The 20,360-nt window shown below is 46.3% G+C and overlaps 1 protein-coding gene across 9 annotated transcripts in view; it reads right to left on the bottom strand.

The window, feature by feature from the left end:
- The window catches only part of NPAS2 (neuronal PAS domain protein 2), a 133,680-nt gene that overhangs the window by 60,432 nt on the left and 52,888 nt on the right, over positions 1-20,360 (bottom strand). For all 9 annotated transcript variants that reach the window (XM_072951313.1, XM_072951310.1, XM_072951309.1 and 6 more), the window contains exon 2: positions 14,698-14,751. In XM_072951313.1, coding sequence (XP_072807414.1) covers positions 14,698-14,729 — 32 coding nt within the window. In that variant the 5' untranslated portion in view covers positions 14,730-14,751. The remainder of the gene's footprint in view (positions 1-14,697; positions 14,752-20,360) is intronic.

Here is a 20,360-nt window from a genome sequence, read left to right on the forward strand (position 1 = left end):
ATGGATGGACCTAGAGAGATGATAATACTAAGTGAAATAAGTTAGAGAAAGACAAATATCACATGATATCACTTGTATGTGGAATCTAAAAAAATGAGACACATGAACTTATTTATCCCAAGTTATCTTTCCTGATGTCCCTCATGGGACACTGGTTACACACATAGCACGTTTTAAGTCCTTATATGTATTCCTTCCTTTGATCCTTGCAACCGTCCTCTAGGTAGGTACTGTTATCATTCCCATTTCACAGGTGAAGCTGAGGTTGTATAACCAGCTGATGTCACATGATTAGGAAGTGGTGGAGCAGGCTGGCTCCCATGCTGTGAAGCAGTGCACTCTCCCACCTCCTTCTACAGCTCCTTCCAAAACCCCTGTGACAGGATCCACAGGGAGCCAGGCACAGTGTTCTGGGAGCACAGAACCGAGCGTGATGAATTCTAGCTGCTTGAGTCTATAGCACAGAAACTAAACACACTGCAGAAAAATGGCATTGCATGCTACCAGGCTGACAGTCTTGGCATTCAGGGAGGGATGCTATGGAAAATCAAGGGAAGACTGTGACCTCAGCTCCAGCTCCTGGGAGGAGCAGCCCTTCCCACTGCCAGGGTCATCTGTGGTTGTCGGTTTCCTTCTAGATGGGGTAGGATCACACTTCCTTGCCCCCCTGGAGCTGAAGCCAGGCCTTATGACTTGCTTTGGGCAAGGAAGTGTAGGTTAAAAGGCATTGCATTTTCCAGGCAGAAGCACGAAGAGTCAGAGTAAAGGCTGTCACATTCTTTCCTCTACGTTGGCAATGTCAGAGAGGAAGTCTCTCAGCCTGGGTCCCTGAGTGAGGACACCTTCCAGCTCAGGCCCAGCCAACCTGTGATGAACATGTAGGTTTGCTGAGACCTGGGGGTTGATTGCTACCACAGCACAACGTAGCCTATTTGGATGGACATCGTGGGGACTGAGGCAGAAAGTCACCCACAGGGGAGAATTCAAGGATCCTTTTGTTGAGTGTAATATGGACAGACCTCCAGGGAAGAGGGCAGGTCAGCTTCTAGGCCCCACACTCAGCAATGCAGGGGCTTCTAACACTGCCGATTTGAAGGTTCCCCAGATTGTGGCAATTAGAAAAAGGAAAGAATGGCCTTTGATATTCTTTCTACACCCTTTCATTAGCATTTTCCTGTGCACAAGGCATTCCATCAAGTAACAGGGAGGAGGCAAAAATGACCAGGTCTTGGCACCCAATTCATAGAAGCTAGAGTCGAGAGGAAGAGATGGAATGCCTACAGATAGAGCTGTGACACAAGGTACAATGTGACATGTGTGGGGTGGGGGGGCATTTAGACAAATGGCCAAGGGAGTTCACAGAGGAAGGGGATCAGCTCCACAAGGTGGGCAGGGAAACCCTCCAGGAGGGGCTGCACCCAAGGTGGACTGGGGGTGCATGGGCAGGGTGGGGAGGACAGTCCACAGAAGAGTTGAGTGGGCAAGTTTGACAGGAGAGTCCGGGACACATGAGGAAGTAAAGCGAGAGGAGAGTGGACAACGTGAGTGAGGTCAACCTCCGTGCCTGACATGCCAGACTGGGCAACCTGGTCCCAGCTTTTGGGTGAGTCTGGGACATCAGGAGAAGGGGGAGCGGGATCCAACCTAGGGGGAAGTGAGCCGAGACAGGAAGGAGGAGGTAGGATGTTCAGCAACAGTAACACAGCACCCTGCCCAGTAGGGGCTGTGCTCCCCAAGTCAGCACTAACCACACCTGCTACAAGGAATCACCAGGGAGATGATGGGGTTCAGAGGCAAGAGTCTCACCCTAATTCCATTTGCCTAGAAAAATTAATGCTGATGATATATAAAACTTAATTTTTTTTACTCTTAAAATGAGCATACAGTAAACTTCATGTTTTCTTTTGGGCACAGTTCTAGAAATTTCAGCACGTATATAAATTCACCTAACCATCATCACAGTCAAGAGGCAGAACAGTTCTCTCTAAAAACAGCCTCATTCTCTCCACATCTGTAACCCCGGGAAGCCCCTGTTCTGTTCCCCAGCACCATGTTCTCTTCCCTAGAATGCCACATAAATCCAATCACACAGCAGGAAACCTTCTGAGCTGCCTTCCACCCAGCAAGACGTCTCTGAGGTTTGTCCAAGTTGCCACCCCTATCAACACCTCCCCTTCTTTCTCACTGCTGAGGAGTTTTCTATTGCTTGGATGTAACACAGCTGGTTTATCCATTTATCTCCTGGAGATTCAGATTGTATCATCAGTGATCATAAATAGAGCTGCTGTAATGTAAGAGTACTGGTTTTGGGGTGAACATAAGTTTTCAGCTCTCCGAAGTAAGTAACCTGGGAATAGGATGGCTGGATCCTATGGCAAGTGTATGTTTAACTTTCTAAGTAACTGCCAAACTGTTTTCCAGGGTGGCCGTACCATATTACCTCTTTCTAGCAACGTAGGAGTGATCCAGATGTCCCATACCCTCCTGGGGAGCTGGTATTGTCAGCACTTTTTTTTGGCTCTTGTAAGAGATGTGCAGCGCTATCTCACTGGGTTTTCATTTGCATGTTTCTAATGGCTAATGATGTTAAACATCTTTTCATGTATTTTTCTGCCATCTGGATATTCGTTTTGGTGAAGCATTCGTTCATCTCTTGTGCCATTTTTAAATTGGGTTGTTTGTTTCCTTCTTGTTGAGTTTTGAGAGTTCGTCATATATTCTGATACAAGTCCTCTATCAGACATGCAATTTGTCGATATTTTGCCAGCTTGCCTTTTAATGCTCCTAATAGTGTCTTTCACAGACTAAAAGTTCTTGCTTTTGATGAAGCCCAAGTTAACCATTATTTTTCTTTCTTCTATGGATTGTGCTTTTGGAGTCAGATTGAAGAACCCTTTGCCTAACCTCAAGCCATGAAGATTTTCTCCTGTGCTTTCTTCTAAGAGTTTTACACATTTTATTTTTAGACTTATGATCCATTTTGAGTTATTTTAATAACATGTAAGGTTTAGGCTCAAGTTTATTTGTTTGCATATGGTTGTCCAATTGTTCCAACTCTACTTTTTAAATTACTTAATTTATTTAACATTTTTTATTGATTTATAATCATTTTAGTGTTGTGTCAAATTTCAGTGTAGAGCACAATTTTTCAATTATACACAAACATATATATATATATATTCACTGTCACATTCCTTTCTCTGTGAGCTACCATAAGATCTTGTATATATTTCCCTGTGCTATATAGTATAATCTTGTGACATTTCTACATTTGCACCTTTGTACAACATCAACTGGCCAAATTTATGTGATTTTATTTCTGTGTTCTCTATTCTCTATTCTGTTCCATTGATTTCTGGACAAGACTGTAAAACTGCTATTTCTTCTTGTAACAACTGGCAGAATTCATCAGTGGAACTACTTGGTTCTGAAGATTTCTTTTTCAGAAGATTTTTAAAAATTCAGTTTACTTATTAGTGATAGACTCTTTAGGGTTTCTATTTTATCTTGTATGAGTTTTGGTAGCTTATAGTTTTTGAGTAATTGGTTCATACCATCTAGGTTGTTGAATTTATATAGGTGCCCTTGTTCATAGAACTCCCTTATGGTCCTTTTGATGTCTAAAAGGTGTGTAGTGGTATCTACTTTTTAAAATTCCTTCTACTGGTAATTTATGACTTCTTTTTTTGTCATTCTTGCACTAGGCATACCAATTTTATTGATTTTTTAAAAAATCACATTTTAGTTTCATTGATTTTTTTTCTATTATTTTTGTTTTCAATCTTATTGATTTCTGCTCTTATATCTATAATTGTCATTCTTCTTGGTTTGAGTTTATTTTGTTCTTTTATTTTTAGTTTCTTAAGACGGAAGCTTAAGTTGTTGATTTAAGACCTCTTCTCTTTTCTACTATGAGCATTTAATGCTATAGCTTTCCCTCTAGGCACTACTTTAGTGGCAACCCACACATTTTGATATGTTATAATTTTACTTTTGTTCGGTTCAAAATATTTCCTAATATTTCTTGAGGCTTCCTCATCAACTCCTGGAATACTTAGAAATGTACTGTGAAAAAAATGCTATCTCCCCCACCCCTGCTATCTGTTTCTAATTTAAGTTCATTTGGACTTTTTTACATTTTTTTTTTGTGAAGCAGGATTTGATTTATCTTAGTGAATGTTTAATGTGTACTTGAAAATAATGTGTATTCTGCTAATGTTGGGTGGAGTTCTCTACAAATGTCAAGCAGATCCTGTTGGTTGAGCGTGTTTCTCAGTTCTATATCCTTGCTGAATTTCTACCTACTAGTTCTATTACTGAGATAAGCCTATTAAATATTTGTCATGGTTCCTTAGGTTGTGTTTTATGTATTTTGAAGTTCTGTTGCTAGGTGTATACACATTTAGAATTGTTACGCGTTCTTGGTAAGTTGATTCTTTACGATTATGTAATGTGACTCTTTATTCCTGGTAATTTTCTTTGCCAGAAGTATACTTTATTTTATAGTAATATAGCCACTCTGGCTTTTTACAATTAGTTTATGTAGTATACCATTTTCCATAGCCTTACTTTTAACCTAGATATATCATCATATATGAAGTGAATGTCTTGTGGACAGCATGATAGTAATATCATCTAAAAAAATCTATTCTGAAGATCTCTGTCTTATAGTTGGCATGTTTAGGTCATTATATTTAATGTAATTATATGTTTGGATTTAGGTACACCATTTTACCACTCGTTTTCTTTTTTCTGAATTTTTGTTTGTTCATTTCTTTAATTTTTTTTGTTTATTTCTATTTCTGCTTTCCTGCCTTCTTTTGAGTTTATTTCCTGCCTTCTTTATTGTGTTTTTATTTACTATATTTCTTATACAGTTTTTAGCAATTAACTTAGGGATTATAATATAAAAACATCCTTTTAGAGACTACTTAGAATATTTTACCATCTCAAGCGGAATGTGGAAACTTTACTCCTCATAGTTTCCTTTACCTTTCTTCCCTTTTTGTTGTAGTTATTTTACAAACACTGAACCTGGTCTACATACACTGAATCAAGTTAAATTATGGTTTTCTTCCCCCCAAGTGTCAGATATCTATTATATTTAGGCAAATATTTACCTTTTTTGTTGCTATTTCTTTATATCTCATATCCTAAGTTTCCATCTGGTATCATTTCCTTTCTGCTGAAAAAACTCCCTTTAGTAATTCTTTCAGAACAGGTCTTTTGAGAAGAAGCTTTCTTAGTTTTCCTTCATTTGAGAATATCTTCATTTACCTTCATTTCTGAGTGATGTTTTCACTGGATATAGAATTCTGGGCTAACAGTTCTTCTCTTTTGACATTTAAAAAATATCCTGCCCTTACCAGAATGCTTCCATCGTTTCTGATGAGAAATCCATGGTACTATTTAAATTTGTCCCATGTAGCCAGTCTTGGACCTTGGGTGGTGGTCTACCCTGAAGCTCAGATATGAAAGTCTATGGTACACTTTAAGGTCAGAGCCACGCATAATCAGCTTAGTGTCAAGCTCAGGAACTCACAACCTTCCTTATAGGGTCACTTTTCTGACTCCTCCTCACCCTACCCCCCGGGAAGAGCCCCCCGAGGAAGGAATGGGGAGCCTGTGAGCCAGATCAGGAATGAGGTTAAAATCCATGAAAAGAGGGAAAATGAACTATTATCACGAGGGGGTTCTTCCTTTTAATCTACTTGGCATGCAGACCAGTCAGGCTGGCAATGCTTTGGCTCAAGCCTCTCCAGCATCCCATGGGAAACTGTCCATGATCCCTTACAGATGTCCACACTGGCATATTTTCCTGATGTTTAATCCCAAGGCTGCCATCTTTTAACTGGCCCCCAGAACTCTAGTTTGGTTAAGGAGTAAATAGAACATGCTGATGGGGAAAACAGAAGATGCTCTCTGAATCCAATGCACTTAGTTAAATGGAGTAAAAGCTGATAAAATCAAATAATTCCCAATAAAGCTGGAAAGCAATGGCCAGAGTGGGTTATGGATGCACCAGCAGGCTCTCCTGGCTGCTAAGAGCAGCTGGAGTTTTGGATAATTGGTGTCATAATGAGTCTGTAAGTATGCGATTCCACAAAAAGTGGCTGTTTATCCATAGAGGGTCTCTGTGGGGAGGAGCTAAGGGCATCTTACGAGGCATATTCTTTTCACATTTACAGTTGCCACTGGAAGCTGAAGAGTGGTTGGGGTAGCAGGAGAATCGGGACAGCACAGCTTAGCTGAAGGAACATCAGACAGGTTACCAGAGGATACAGGTTCTCATCCCGGTCTGGCCACCTATGCCAGAGTGGATGAGCAGTCCTGCCTCCACAGGCCTCGGTTTCCTCTTGTGAAATAGCAAGGACATTGATATGGTCATTTTAAAACAGAGAATTCAAAATGCTCTGAAATGCTCCCCATCAAAAGATGAGCTCAGGATTTGCAGATACATACTATTGTAGATAAAACAGATAAACAACATGGCCCTACTATACAGCACAGGGACTTACATTCAATATCTGACAATAGCCCATACTGAAAGAGAGTATGAAAAGGAATATATATGTATCTATAACTGAATCACTATGCTACATACCAGAAATTAACACAACATAAAAAACAATTTTTTTTAAAGGATGAATTCTAATTCCCCTCCCTTTGAGAATGGCTGGTTGGCCTTAGCAATGTGCTTCTGGTGAGTACAGGTGACCCGGCCTGACACTCAAGACCAGGCACTAACTGGACACACAGTTCCCTTCCCCCAGGTCTCTCTCATAATGCTCACCCTCGAGCCCGTCCCATATTATAAGCAGGCCACACCTCCACGTGTCGGCCACAGTCCCAGCGGACAGCTAACATCCACTGCCAGCCACGGGACTGAGTACGTCTTCAGATGACTTCACATATCATCTTTGAGCCACTCTAGCTGAGACCACATGGAACAGGCATTTCCTGCCAAGCCCCACCCAACCTGAAGACCTATGAGCAACATAAATGCCTTTGCATCAATCCCATAAACCTTGGAGTGGTTTGTTACACAGCAACAGATACCCAGGAGGGTTAATGCCTAAAATAAGTTCTCAATGGGGCCCAAGTTCCTTCCAGATTGGGAATTCCAGCATGGCTTAATCGGGCTCACGGGTTCCACATTATAGAATGCAATGGGAATTGACCAGGGTGCAGACCAGGCCTCTCCAATCTGAGTATTTACTATAAACCAAGCAGAATGAACCTGTCTGAGAAGGTTGTCGGGTTAGGTCTTAACACTTCTTTTATAGCCTCCACAAAAGTCTGTTTTAGTACCTGAAGCAGAGGTTGGGGTTGTAGAAGGAATTCTAATTACATGTGGAACTGAAATATGCCCAGTAGGGTCTCACTGCCAACGTCCAGAGAGGTAGCTGTGATGTGCAACGCTCAAACATAACATCAGTTTTAAGCATCCTCTACATTAAGACAGTCCTGTCCGTGAAAGTGAACTGCATTGAAGAATAAATTAGAGTCACTATGTATAAAAGAGATAAATGACAAGGACCTTCTGTATAGCACAAGGAACTATATTCAATATCTTGTAATAACCTATAATAGAATAAAATCTGAAAAAGAATATATATATCTATATACATATATCTGAATCACTTTGCTGTATACCTGAAACTAACACAACATGTAGATATAGTTGTAAATCAACCATATTTCAATGAAAAAATATAAAAAATAAATTAGAGTCTGATCAGTTACATTAACAAAGAGCTTATAAGAGTATTCCTATTAAAATGTGATGGAAATATAGAAAAATGTGATGAAAATATGTCAAAATATTAACAGTGTCTACCTCTAGGTGGTATGATTATAAGTCATCTTTGTTTGCTTTAAACATTTCAGTATTTTTCAAATGTTCTTTTGCTATTTTTTTTACATATAAGAAAATGTACCAAAAATGATGAGAATAAAGTTGACACACCTACTACCTAAGACAGTATTGGGCTGAGGGTCTTCCATGGAAAAACAGGAAGAATTATTTGGAAAAAGTCAGAAGGACCATAGCCAGAGGTTATTTCGTTGCCACTTTTTTGTTTGTTTTTTTTCCAGATGGTTTTTTTCTTTTTAATGAAAGGTGGCATAAAATGGAACAGATTCTTGTCTGTTTATGTGCTAATTGCAGCCGTAGCACCTTTAAGGTGCTGAGCAGCCCTGAAACCCTCCAAAAGGGAGAAAGAATGAACAGCACGACTCCAATGTGTTAGTGTTTCCCAGCATACGTTTTGGGAAATGCTGGCTGCTGGCTTGTAAAGCAAGGTCCGTTTAAGGTCAGTGCAGTGCCCTCCCACACCCAGGCCTGGGCCCCTCCTCCTCATTTCCACAGCCCGCAGCATCCCTGCACACCAGGGCAGTGGGGTTGGGGGCCATCGCCCAGCAACTCAATTCAAGAAGAGAATGTCAGCTGTATGTGTTTGGGGAAGGGGGAAAGTCACTCAACATGGAGCAAGATGCATCTGGCTGGTATCACCCTCATCTCCTGGAGAACTTTGGAAACTCACACAGAAATTTTGGAAACCACACGGACCTGGAGGAGCATTTGGGACATGACTGGGAGCTCCTGAGATGTAATGCGGACATCTTCACTCTTAATCAAAGTTATCAGGAGTGCTGAGACTTAAACGGAAAGGTGGCCTAATTTCCTAGTGATTCTTACTTAACGGTTACGCGGGGAGGATTTTCCTGGAGCACAATCCTTAGGAACTTGTCACTGAAATTCTAAAAGGAGAAGCTGCATTTTCAAGATGGTAGACATCTGAGCATCCCTCTGCAATTTAAAATATATTGAAATGATGGAAAGGGATTTTTAGAAACGTGCCCTTTGCCTCAGATGCCCCTGGAAAGGTGCTGGGTCTCCCTGAGCTGAGGTGTTCCCAAGTTTCTAGGCCTACCAGGAACACATTTCTCCTTCTGATGAATCTTCCTAACCAACCAAGGGACCCCACCAGGGTGAAGGCCAAAAGCCCCCCCCAGAGGGAGGCGCCTCTCCAGTGTCTGTTTACTGGGCCGCAGTAAGAATTAGCATTCTGCCTGCAAGCACACTTCTACTTTCCCCTTTGTTTTGAACACAGAGTCACTCATCTGGAAATTCCAGGGTAACAGAAAGGAATCGCGTGTCCTGATACCTCTATGGTCTAGCAAAGCCTGGTGCTGTCTTAATCACCCAATAAAACAGAAAGGCAGCCTGAACATCTTTTTACTGCCTTTCTTGCCCTGTGTTGGGACCCAGGACGCTGCACCCAACACCCAGCAAAGAGCCTATGAAAGAGAAGTGCCACAGAATTAGCACGAAAGGTGGGCTCCCACTGGGACAGCAGTCTACACTGCCTGGGGCCGGGCTTTTTCATCCTGCATGGAGACTGTGCCCAGGGCCATCGGCAAGTGTGCACAGGGCAGAAGTCCTCCGAGCTGGGTACCACCTACACGTGCAGGCCGGCCTTTCCTTTTAGACAGACCGGATTTACATCCAGAGAAGTGGAACAAGGAAGTCAGTCTCTCCTCTTCACCATGTTCCTCTCCACGAACGGGCACTTGGCTGAGAAAGCACAGCCCACATGTTCTGATCATCACCCCGGCTCTGCCTAACACAGGGTTTTCAAGGATGCCCCCGAGTTGCCTACAAGCTCTTGGAGGGCAGGGTAATGCTATGCGTCCTCTTCTATGACTCCCACTTGCTCACTACTTAGTTCACAAATCGTGCCAGGAGGGCAGTGGGATGACTGCGGTCACTGGTCCGCGTCAACAGATGCACCCAGGAGGGACCAGAAAAAACAAACAGCCTCCCAGGGCTGAAGCTTTTACTTCTGCAAAAGTGCAGGTATAAGCTTCTTCGTTGTTGCGTGTTCACTTCTCCCTCTTGTCTGAATCACTTCCCTGGTGGGGAGACGAAGGATAAGGGTCAAAGAATAATAAAACCATTTCACTTGTGTTTCAGAACCAGCACTCATGCTGTCAAGAACCCCAAGAATCAGCGACTCTTGCCTGACACACTTCACCCTTATCAACAAAAGGCCATAAAACAGAATGAAATCATGCCATTTGCAGCAAAAGGGATGGACCTAGAGATGATCATACTAAGTGAAATAAGTCAGACAGAGACAAATATCGTATATCATTTATATGTGGAATTTTAAAAAATGAGACAAATGAACTTATTTACAAAACAGAAATAGACTCATAGACATATGGAAAAAAAAACTTATGGTTACCAAAGGGGAAAGGGTGGGGGAGGGATAAATTAGGAGCATGGGATTAATAGATACACACAACTATATATAAAATAGATAAACAACAAGGTCCTTCCTGCTGTAGAGCACAGGGAAGCATATTCAATATCTTGTAATAACATATAATGGAAAATAATCTGAAAAAGAACATATATATATAAAACACACACATACATATAACTGAGTCACTATGCTGGCTGTACACCTGAAGCTAACACAACATTGTAAATCATCTATAGTTAAAAAAAATGGCAACATGGTCAGCAGACATTTGGTTCCATCCAAAATGTCCATAAAATATTTGGTCCATAGGACATTTGCTCCATAAGACGTTTGGTCCACACCAAAAGGCCTTTGATATATGGTTGGATTTGATCCTGTCCAAAATGCCCAGAGACATTTGGCCCATAAGATTATTTGGTCCACAACAAAAGGTCCTTGAAATTCGGTCCTATCCAAAACGTCCATGGGGACGTTTGGTCCATGCCACCTGATTTTGGACAGGACCGAAATATCAAAGACCTTTTGGCATGGACCGAAGGTTTTGTGGCCCAAGTGTCTCACGGACAGTTTGGACAGGGCCAGGTATCCCACCAGGGGCAGCACAATTCTACACTCGCCACCCCCCACTCAGTGGAAACGCACGGGTTATGGAGATGGCCCTTCACTGCTGATAGGAGACAGTGTAATTTTAATTCATGCTGATGAACGGACCATTTAATATTGGAAGAAAGGAGGCGGCTCCCATGAAAGTTTCTTCTTAGTGTTCACTTCCATCAAGAAATGGAGTAAGCCTTTCCACAATACTGCCAAGTTACAGAAACTTGCTTTCTTTGGGAGGTGATGATTTCTCCCAGCGCTTTCTGTCCCTCCTCCTCGGGCCCATGACTCAAAAGGAACAGCTTCCATTTACCAGGTGTCCGAGAAGTTGTTAGGAGCCCAGATGTTAGAAATTGATGCCCGAGTTAAAATCCCCACCTGCCCCTGCATGTGTGATCCTCAGCCTTGGGTTTCTCCACTGTAAAATGGAGCTAAAAATTACGTATGTCAAGGGGTGCTGTGAGGATGAGAGTTAAGGCGTGCAAAATGCTGTAGGCACGTGGTGCCCTGTAGCTTTTCTTATCAGCACTGTGCACCCTGCACCGTGCTGGGGGCTAACCCAGAGCTCCATTTACTTCCTGCAATAACTCTAGGAAGGGAGTGCTACTATTAACGCCCCCATTTTACAGAAGAGGAGACTGAGACCAAAAGGGGGTTAGTAGGTCATCTGAGGACAGAAAGTAAAAGTGGCAGGAATCAAAGCTGTGCCTGTCTGATTCTAAGCCTGGGAACTTCCTGCCACACGTCAGCACTTTCTGGATGAAACACACACACACACCACAAAATGCCGTGTCACACACCAGAAATTAGCACAACACTGCAAAGTGACTCTACTTCAATAAAAAAAGAATGCCAAAAAAAAAAACTGTGTCACAGAATTAGAAAGACATGCTTATGACTGGAACACAACATGGTAAACTGTGCCTCATTATCTAGGGATCCAAATGTCTCTCCATCAAACCCTTTCTTTTTTGAGTCCAAGGACCACGTTTTTACACTTCCCCTGAAGAAAACAGCACCAAGTTCCGAACACACAAAAGGCACCCAATGAATACTCAGCGGGCTTACGTGGAAATTCACAGAAGACATGTGCATCCATGTCCTGGTTTAGAACACATGATCAAACAATCCAGATAAACCGTGAATTCCCTAAAGCTTTGAAAACCTTGCCAAATTGAGCTCCTGTCTTCTGGAGACAATGAGAGTTTTGATCTGAAGCTAAACATTTCTAATCTCATCAAAACACCCCAAGTGAAAACAATTCTCATGAGACTTCCAGGTGGGATTGGGGAAGGGCCTCCCGTGTAGCTGCTATAAAACCCGCTCAGCTAGAGGCGTTGGAAGAGATTCCGGTTTTGGACTGTGTTTGTTCTGTCCTTGTTTTTTTTAATCCCAAGTGCTGTGAGGAGCGCCGCACTATTGCTACTAGTCTGGCCAAGAGATCTGGGTATTCCCAGACGTTCTGAAACCCGTTTCCCCATCTGAGGATAAGAAGAGAGGGACAGCCAGCATCCTCCCTGCCCGGCACCTGTGATGGAGATTTTCAAATAGGCCATTTGGGGGTGTGGGTGCCCACGGCTCAAAGCCAATGGGGATGGGAATAAGTGGGAAAAAACTGCATACAACTGGATTTATTTCTAAGACTTTTTAGCCAAGATTTTACTGGAATGTCTCTACGTGATGATCTCTGAGTATGGCAGAGCCTCCTTAAGCTCGCATTTTACCTCTTCTTGATTTCGAGGTAAGCTGGGTGTTAGAGAGACAGGGCTGAGATGGGAGGTGGGAGGTGCTGGGGTGACATTAGAGATGATGATGGCCAAGGCAAACTGCACGTGGACTCAAACTCCAAAGTCACTTCAGGACACACCTCTCAGTCCGGGCCTGCCGGAGAGGCTGGACTAGCTCTCACAGGAAAAGAACTGCGTGCGGTCTGGGGAATGAGAACAGAGTCTGAGGTTTAGGAACCCAGGATTTAACTTCCCCTCTGCCACTTATTAGAGCTGTGTGATGTTTGACAAGTTACTTAACCTTGCTGAGCCTTCGTTTCCTCATCTGTAAAATGGGAGTAACACTGGTACGCACCTCAGGGACGTGGAGGAGAGGATATGAGATGAGACACACAGAAGTAAATGCAGGTGGAAGTACGTAGCCTGGCCATGTGCTGCCTACACTTCCTAGGGCAATAGGTGAACACGGGCCTCTTCATTACTGCTGAAGGGGACACCTTGTACGTGTATGATGCAAAGTGTCCCGCACCTTCACATACCTGTTGTGATGAACACTTTTTTAAAAAAGGGCTTCTTGGCATATTTTGTGGCTGATCCCTAAATAGCCCGAGAGGAGGGCAGGGCAGGAATGATGACGCCTGTGCTGCAGCTGAGAAAGTGGAGGCTTAGAGACTTGAAGGGGCTCATTGGGACTGCTGACAGGGGACAGGCCAGCCCAAGTCTCCTCCTCCAGCCAGCCCTCCATCCACAGCGACCTGCGAGGCAACCCAATGGAAGACACCCCCAGAGCAAAGAGTGGGCAGCCTGCCCCGAGGGAGGGCGTGAGGACTCTGTTCCAGTCAGGCCAGGCCTGGTCTATTCATTTACGCGCTGCGTGGGACCACGTGGGTTTGACTAGCCTTCGGATTGGTGACCTCAGGGAGTCAGGGTCCCCAGTGCCAAGGGAAGGGCCTGTTAGATCAGAATAAGCTAGGGAATTTTCTGTACTGTTGTTCCTTTAAAGTTTTTCTACACAACATTTGCAAACGCACGGAAAAGGAGAAATAGCAGTATGACAAATCCCAGGGTGGACCCTCCAACTCCGACAATCCTCACTCCACACCAGCCCAGGCTGGTCTCCACCTCTGGCCATGCTCCTGCTCCCTGGTTTTTTGGAAGGAAATGCTTGGGAAATTAACAAGCAACACAGCCCCACCCTGTGCCCTGCAGATTCAGGTCCAGCAGGTCTGAGCGGCTGGGGATGCACTGGAGGATGCTGGAAGTGACAACCAGGCAGTGACTCCAGTCACCATGCAGCCTAATGATTCATGGTCACCTACCAATCTCCTCCCTTCACCTGGGCCCTCCTCATGGGCAGGAAGCCTTTTATTCATCCTCACTTCCCCAGAGCCTAGCGCAGTAACTGCCAGGTCAGGCTGATCGTGTGAGATTGATAACATCCAACTGGTTTTTACCTTCAAAATGCCTACTTTATGATTCCATCGCATATACAGGAGGTATTCAACACATGTCCAGTGAAGAAACAAGCTTGGACAAGGTTATTACAGCTCTGACATGGCCAGCTACAGAGCTAGGATTTCTGGTCAACCTGACAACAGTGCAGAGTGGCTGGATATCTCCACCTGCTGAGGAGGAAGATGGGATCACGTGTACGGAAGTGTTCAGCCCAGTGAGGATGACTTTTGGGTGCTCGATGTGTGGTAATGATTCGTAGGGTTATTGTCCAGAGCCAGGCAGCTCCTCCGACTGCAGAGCCAGGATCTGAACCCCAGCCGGCATGGCTCCTAGCAGGCTCCCTTGCCAAGCAGTATCTGTTCTGGAAATGCAGAGATCAGAAGCCTCTGAAAGGAGACCCGGGTCAACAGGGTCCCCAATTGGCCATATGAAAACTATGAACCCCTTGGCAAGTCCCAGACAATGAGTAATTCACACTAAGGGAGCGGGTGTGAATTTCCTTAGCAGAGTTCTGCAGTATCCCAAGGAGGGGCACATGCCCAGCTGCCTGTCTTGCTGTGTTTTCATCTGCAGGGCGAGGACAAGTGAGATTCGGAGGGCGGACCACGCGACCCCAAGGGGGCAGGGAAGACGCCCCTTCTTACCTCTTGGCCCTGTCTTTCTCATCTTCATCCATTAGATTTTCTCTGCAGTTTTTCCTGCAAAAAAGAACAGAAGATTATTATCAGACTCTCGACCTTTCTCACAGGACTTTCTGGTTGTATCTGAATCACAGAGGTTCTCTGACTTTGCAGCGACCCTTATCACTCTCAAAAATTACTGATGACTCTGAAGAGCTTGAGCGTGTAGGTGAAGACTGAGAAATCTTAAATACACAAGCACTCCTTCATAAGGCATCTGCGAGATGCAATCCACAGATGTCAAGGAGCTTCTGGGAAAGTCTGCTGTATACTCATGAGAATAAACAGGCAAATGATGTGTTAATATTAGTAAAATTGTTTTGATCTCTCGGACCTCCTGGAGGTCCCCAGATCACACTCGAAGAATTTACTTTCCAGACCCAGCTCAACGAAGTATCTGTTTATCTCACGTCTTAAACCTGCAAACTGCCCACAACATTCTAAAGGACAGCTTTTATCTGTTTCTCTGTTCATTCAAATATACAAACTCATATACTCCCCTGAAGGGATCAGGGCCCCAAAGGAGTATAATACACTGTCCTTCCTTTAAGGCACATACACCCCCCCAGAAAGTCCAGGCACACAGATGTGAAAAATGAAGTAACAATCCGGGAATGCTTCTCTGGCCCCAGATCACCAGCAACGACCTTACCATCTTGGCCTCTCCTCTCCTGGGCTGCTAGCTCGAAGCCTCTCAGGGCCACTCACATACCTGAGGTCCTTCACCCCTCACAGCCACATCCCTGACTTCTTCTTTACTTTACACATTTCCCAGAATCCCACTTGTCTGGGGTGCTCCTCCTCCAGGCAGCCCTTCAGGCAGAAAGACCTTCAGGGTGTCCCTGAGGCCGGAGTTGGGGGCAGAGGCCGCCCCCTCCTGCAAGGAATCCTCAGCATATTCCCGCACACCCTGCAACTTGGAAAAGGCACGGTCAACAACGGGTCCACCCTTCCCTGAAGCCACTCCTGCACATCCTCTAGCTGCAGCGCCTCCCAGGCTGGCCAGGGCCTCAGGGAGCGGGACTCCCAGGAGAAACCAAGAGAAGACTCCCTTCCCCCAATTCAGCAAGCTTCCACAACCCTATGAGAATTATCCTTCCAGCTTCTCTAAGGTCAACGCTGAGGCTTGATCTGCCTGCTTTGATCAGGATTCCCCCTTCATGCTTTCCTTTTTCCAAGGGTCTGATGATTCATTATTCAGGAAAACAGTGACATCAACCAGTAAGAAATGGAAGCAGAAAGTTAGAAAATTCGTTATGAAGTAAATTTGAAATGGCATTGTACAGTCAACAAAGAATTTCCAAAAGAGAAATCATCGCACTATCTCGATGGATCGAAAGGTCACCCTAACATGACATATAATTCTTGCAGCCTGTAAAACTTATATTCCAATCACTTAAGATTCCTTTTAGGGGCCCCTTTCTAAAGAGTTTGGACTGCACAGTGCAAACCCAGGTCAACTAGAGACTCTGATGGGTGATGGTGTATGGTCAGGGTGTGGACGATAAACGCCTATAAAAATCAGCAAGAGGGGACAAGGAGATTTATGAGTCATGCTCGGAGCTGAGTCAGTGAACGGCTTTGTTGGGAGCCACTGTTCAGCTGCCACAGACAAACCGAAATCAATCCATAAAACGCGGCTATCGCCCAGCTCCTCGTCTACCTAACTGCTCGTCCTCACGCTCCTTTGGGCCCGGGAGCGTTCATCGTAATTGCGCTTAACTTTGCAAGGAGCACACAAGACCAAGATATCCTGGAAACAAGAAGCCAGATTTGTTTCGGACACACCCAGGCTGTGGAATTGACGGCTTCATATCAGAGCTTCAAATAACGTTGAATAAAACAGTGGGATGTTTCTGTAACTAGCTGCTCACCGTGGGAGGCAGCCACGTTCGTTTGGGAGCTCCCAAGAGCTAGGTTTCCGTGTCCTCCAGCCTGGTTCCTCTGCTCAGTGCGGTGGCCCAGACAGAGCCTGGGGAATGACGACCTCATCTGTAAGTGTAAACTCCCACTTTCCACCATCCTCCTGAGACCCCATCAGGACAGCTCATCTGTGTAAAGCACTTGGCAGAGGATGGGTGGGGAAGAAAGGTGAACCGTCTCCTTTCCAAGGTGCAGCGGGCGGAGACCGTGACTCTGGAACGAGAGCCGGCCCGCATCTGCAGAGCCCCAGGTAACTTACACCTGGTTGGTACCAAACAGCCTTCCTTTGCATTGTTTTCCAGAGGCCCAGCCCACCCGGGGGGAAGCAGCCCCTGATGAGGGAGGGAGTGCCATCCCCGGGTCATGGCCACATTCGTGAGAGGTAAAGACCGGCCACAGGAAGGCCCTGTGGCAAGAGTCACATTTCGGGATGCCCCATTGGCTTTTGTTAGAGAATGATTTCTAAAAAAGACAGTGTCGTCCGCCTTCCCACTGGACACCTGCCCTCAAAGCATCCCCAAAGTGAGGACCTCGATGGCTTGAGTCTCTCTGGGGCTTCCCAGCAGCATCCTCTACGTTTTGTCTCCATTCTCTGCCACCAGTATGAAATTCACGCTGAGCTCTGTGGGATGGGGGGGGGGTTGCGGGCAGGCAGGGCCCCAAACATCCTGGAAGCTGGAGTTTCTCCTCAAGAAACACTCTCAGGCCCTTCGCACACAAAGTCTGAAGAAAAGCCTGCCCTCTAGACCTGATGGGACCAGCGGGAGGACAAGACACAGAACAGACACCAACAGCATGTCGGGCAGGAAGCCCCAGCGCACTGGGCAGAGGGGACGTGACGCATCTCCACCAGGAAGACCCGGCCGCAGCCAAGACCTGGTCGTGTTCATCGAGCAAGCGGAGCAACAGTAGGTCCAGAAATGTCTGGTTTTTACACTTTAAAGGTCAACCCGGCAGGACTAGAAATGTCCAGTTTCCCCACTTTGTTCCTTCAGATGTTCATGGTGTAAATGAAAAATGTCTTAGAAGATCTCCCTCCCTGCAACCCCTCCTGGACAACACAGCAGAAACTGCCAGGGAAGCCAGAAGGATAGTTTTTTCCTTTTAAAAAAGAGCCTGAGCTCTGTCCTTTCAAAAATGTCTCACGATGTGACCCCAATCAACGCACAACTCACCCACTGGCTGATGCCCCAGCCCTGAAGCCCGGGGTGGAGGCGTCAGTGTGTCAGAGAGAGTGTGAGACACAGCCCCCTTGTCTGGATGTTCAGCCTGAGCTTTGGGATGACGAAGTGCAGAACCAGAACACCTCCCGGGAGGTGGCGGGCGTGCTGGGCACATGGTACATGGGTTAGTGAAACACACTACAGGGCAAGCTCAGCTTCTGGCTTTCTCTCGCCAGCTATTCGATTGTGACTATCGGATCCTCTGTTTCTTCCCTAGACGACTGACACCATCCTGCGGCCGCAACACTGTGATATTCCAGCAAAGAATAGAAGTGTGTGTAATGTGTACACCTATTGGTGTCACACCCAAATCCCTAAGCACAGTGTCCACAGCCTTTGATGACAGGTTGCCAGTTTGTGACTTCAGCTCCAAGACACGTTGTCCCATCCCTGACCCCTGACATCTGCACTGTGGTGACATCCTCCTCTCTCTTATCACCACCACCACCACTCTTCATTCCTCCAGCCCTCCCCACACCATCTGAGGTCAGGGAAGCACTGTACCCCTGCCCCACCTCCTGCATCCTCGCCTCCTTACAACATCAATCTGTGTCTGCCGCCCTGGCCTAAGCTGTCCACACACACCCCTGACTCAGTGGTGACCCTCTTGAAGGCAAGCCCAGCTTCCATCCTCTGCATCTCAGCAGGCAGCAGATGCTCCTGGCTCAGGACAGTGTCCCAGCAGAGGAGACGCATGAGATTCTGTTTAGAAATCTGTTTTCCAAGTTTGGAGAGAAGGCTAGTTCCTGGCAGTAATTCACCCTAATGCAGAATCTCCGGCGGCGAGGCTGAGCTGGGACGTGAGAAGCCCCTGTGCTTGGACACTGTCCCTGGGTCACCTCGGGTGCCAGGTCCTAACTATTTAGACTAATGGAAAACGGGGCAACCAGATTAAATCCTGTTCACCCAGAAGACTGCCATCTGCACGACTCGGAAAGCTCCTTGCTCTGCCCGGCCCCTCTGGACAACGCTAAACAGGCTTAGCCTGCTGTGGGCAAAGAGGGAAAAGTAGGTCAGCTTAGCAACACCCTCTTCCACGGCCACGAACTAACGATGTGAATGAGGGGCCGGCGGTGAGAGGGGCAGGGCTGCTCCTGGAGGGGCCCCGGGCTGCTCTGGGTCCAGCCGGGGTGGCTCGGGCAGCCTTCCGGGGGCAGACTGGGGACCCAAGGAATGAGGAAAACTCAAAGAAAGAGAAGCTGCAGGAAGAGAACAGTGTAGACGCCCGGTGTCGTTCAGTTAGTGTCTTCACGGCGGTGAGATAACCTGCTTCTCTCGCACAGTCGTGCTGCCAGCTGGCATGAACACAGCCGGCCACCCTGTGCTGCCCCCCCGGCCGCCGGCTCCCTCCACCTGACTCGTCGCACCTCTCTCCTCGACTCCTGGTGATAACGGGGTGCTTGCCGGGGGCAAGGATGGACTTGAGCCGGTGGTGTGGGGACCAGCGGGCCCAGGCTGGAGAGTGGGACACTGTGCTGTCCCCACAGTGCCTGTGTCCAGTGTCGCTGCAGCTGTCCGGACAGAAAGGCCACCCCTTCAGGCCTCCTGGGTTCACACGTTGGACAAAGCACCAGATGCTCTGAGGGAAACTCCCCCGAGGCCCAGGTGATCTAACCTACTTCCAGGAGCTGGAGTCTGAAACCAGGTCGTCTCAGGAGGGACCGGCACAAACCTGGAGGCTGATGCTGGGGGCCCCAGGGGCCAGGTCCTGCTTCCCGGGGCCCCCAGGAGGGACAGGGCCCCTTGCTCAAGCCCTCCAGTAGCTCACTGGTGCCCCAGCAGCAGGAGCAGACCCAAGTTTTCACCCGGCGTCCCCCCGAAGCTTCCCGACAGACCAGTGGCCATGTGGCCCAGGCCAGGTCGGGGTGACCGATTCTGTCAATGCAGATACGCACAGTGCCAGACGTCATTTCCTCTTTCTTTCATTTCTGTAACAAAGGTACCCGAAGTTTTGTCAATAAACCTTTTTAGATATGTTCAGATCTAGAAACCCATGACTTTGGGAATACTCACCCAATCTCTTTCAGTGACAACCTTCTCTGAAAAGCTTTCTGTTTGGCATTTTGAAGAAAAGGCAGAGGCCAGAGCATCCTGAGGCCTTTCCAATGGTCTGTCCGTCCATCCTTCCCTTCCTTCCTTCCAGCTCTTGGGCCTTTGTTCACAGGCTTCCTCAGCATGTATGTCGTGCCCTGGGGGCCCCACATCTGACAGAAGATCAGAGTGACCTCAGGCAAGATACTACAATTCTCTGTGCCCAGTTTCTCACCTTCACAGGGCAGCTCTGAGATGTGAGGACGTTTAATACCCGCAGAGCGCCTAGACTGAGCCACAGGCGGCAAAAAACTCAAGGAGTGTTAGCTCAGGTGCTTGGGATTATGATCCCAACCGAGGAACCACACAAAAGGTGCTAGTCCACATTTAAATAACAGATGCTAATGATGGACGTCAGTTAGCCTCACTTTTAAATTCCAGAGATGCTTA

The sequence above is a fragment of the Vicugna pacos genome, chromosome 28 (genome assembly GCF_048564905.1).
Source record: "Vicugna pacos chromosome 28, VicPac4, whole genome shotgun sequence".
NCBI classification, from domain to species: Eukaryota; Metazoa; Chordata; class Mammalia; order Artiodactyla; family Camelidae; genus Vicugna; species Vicugna pacos.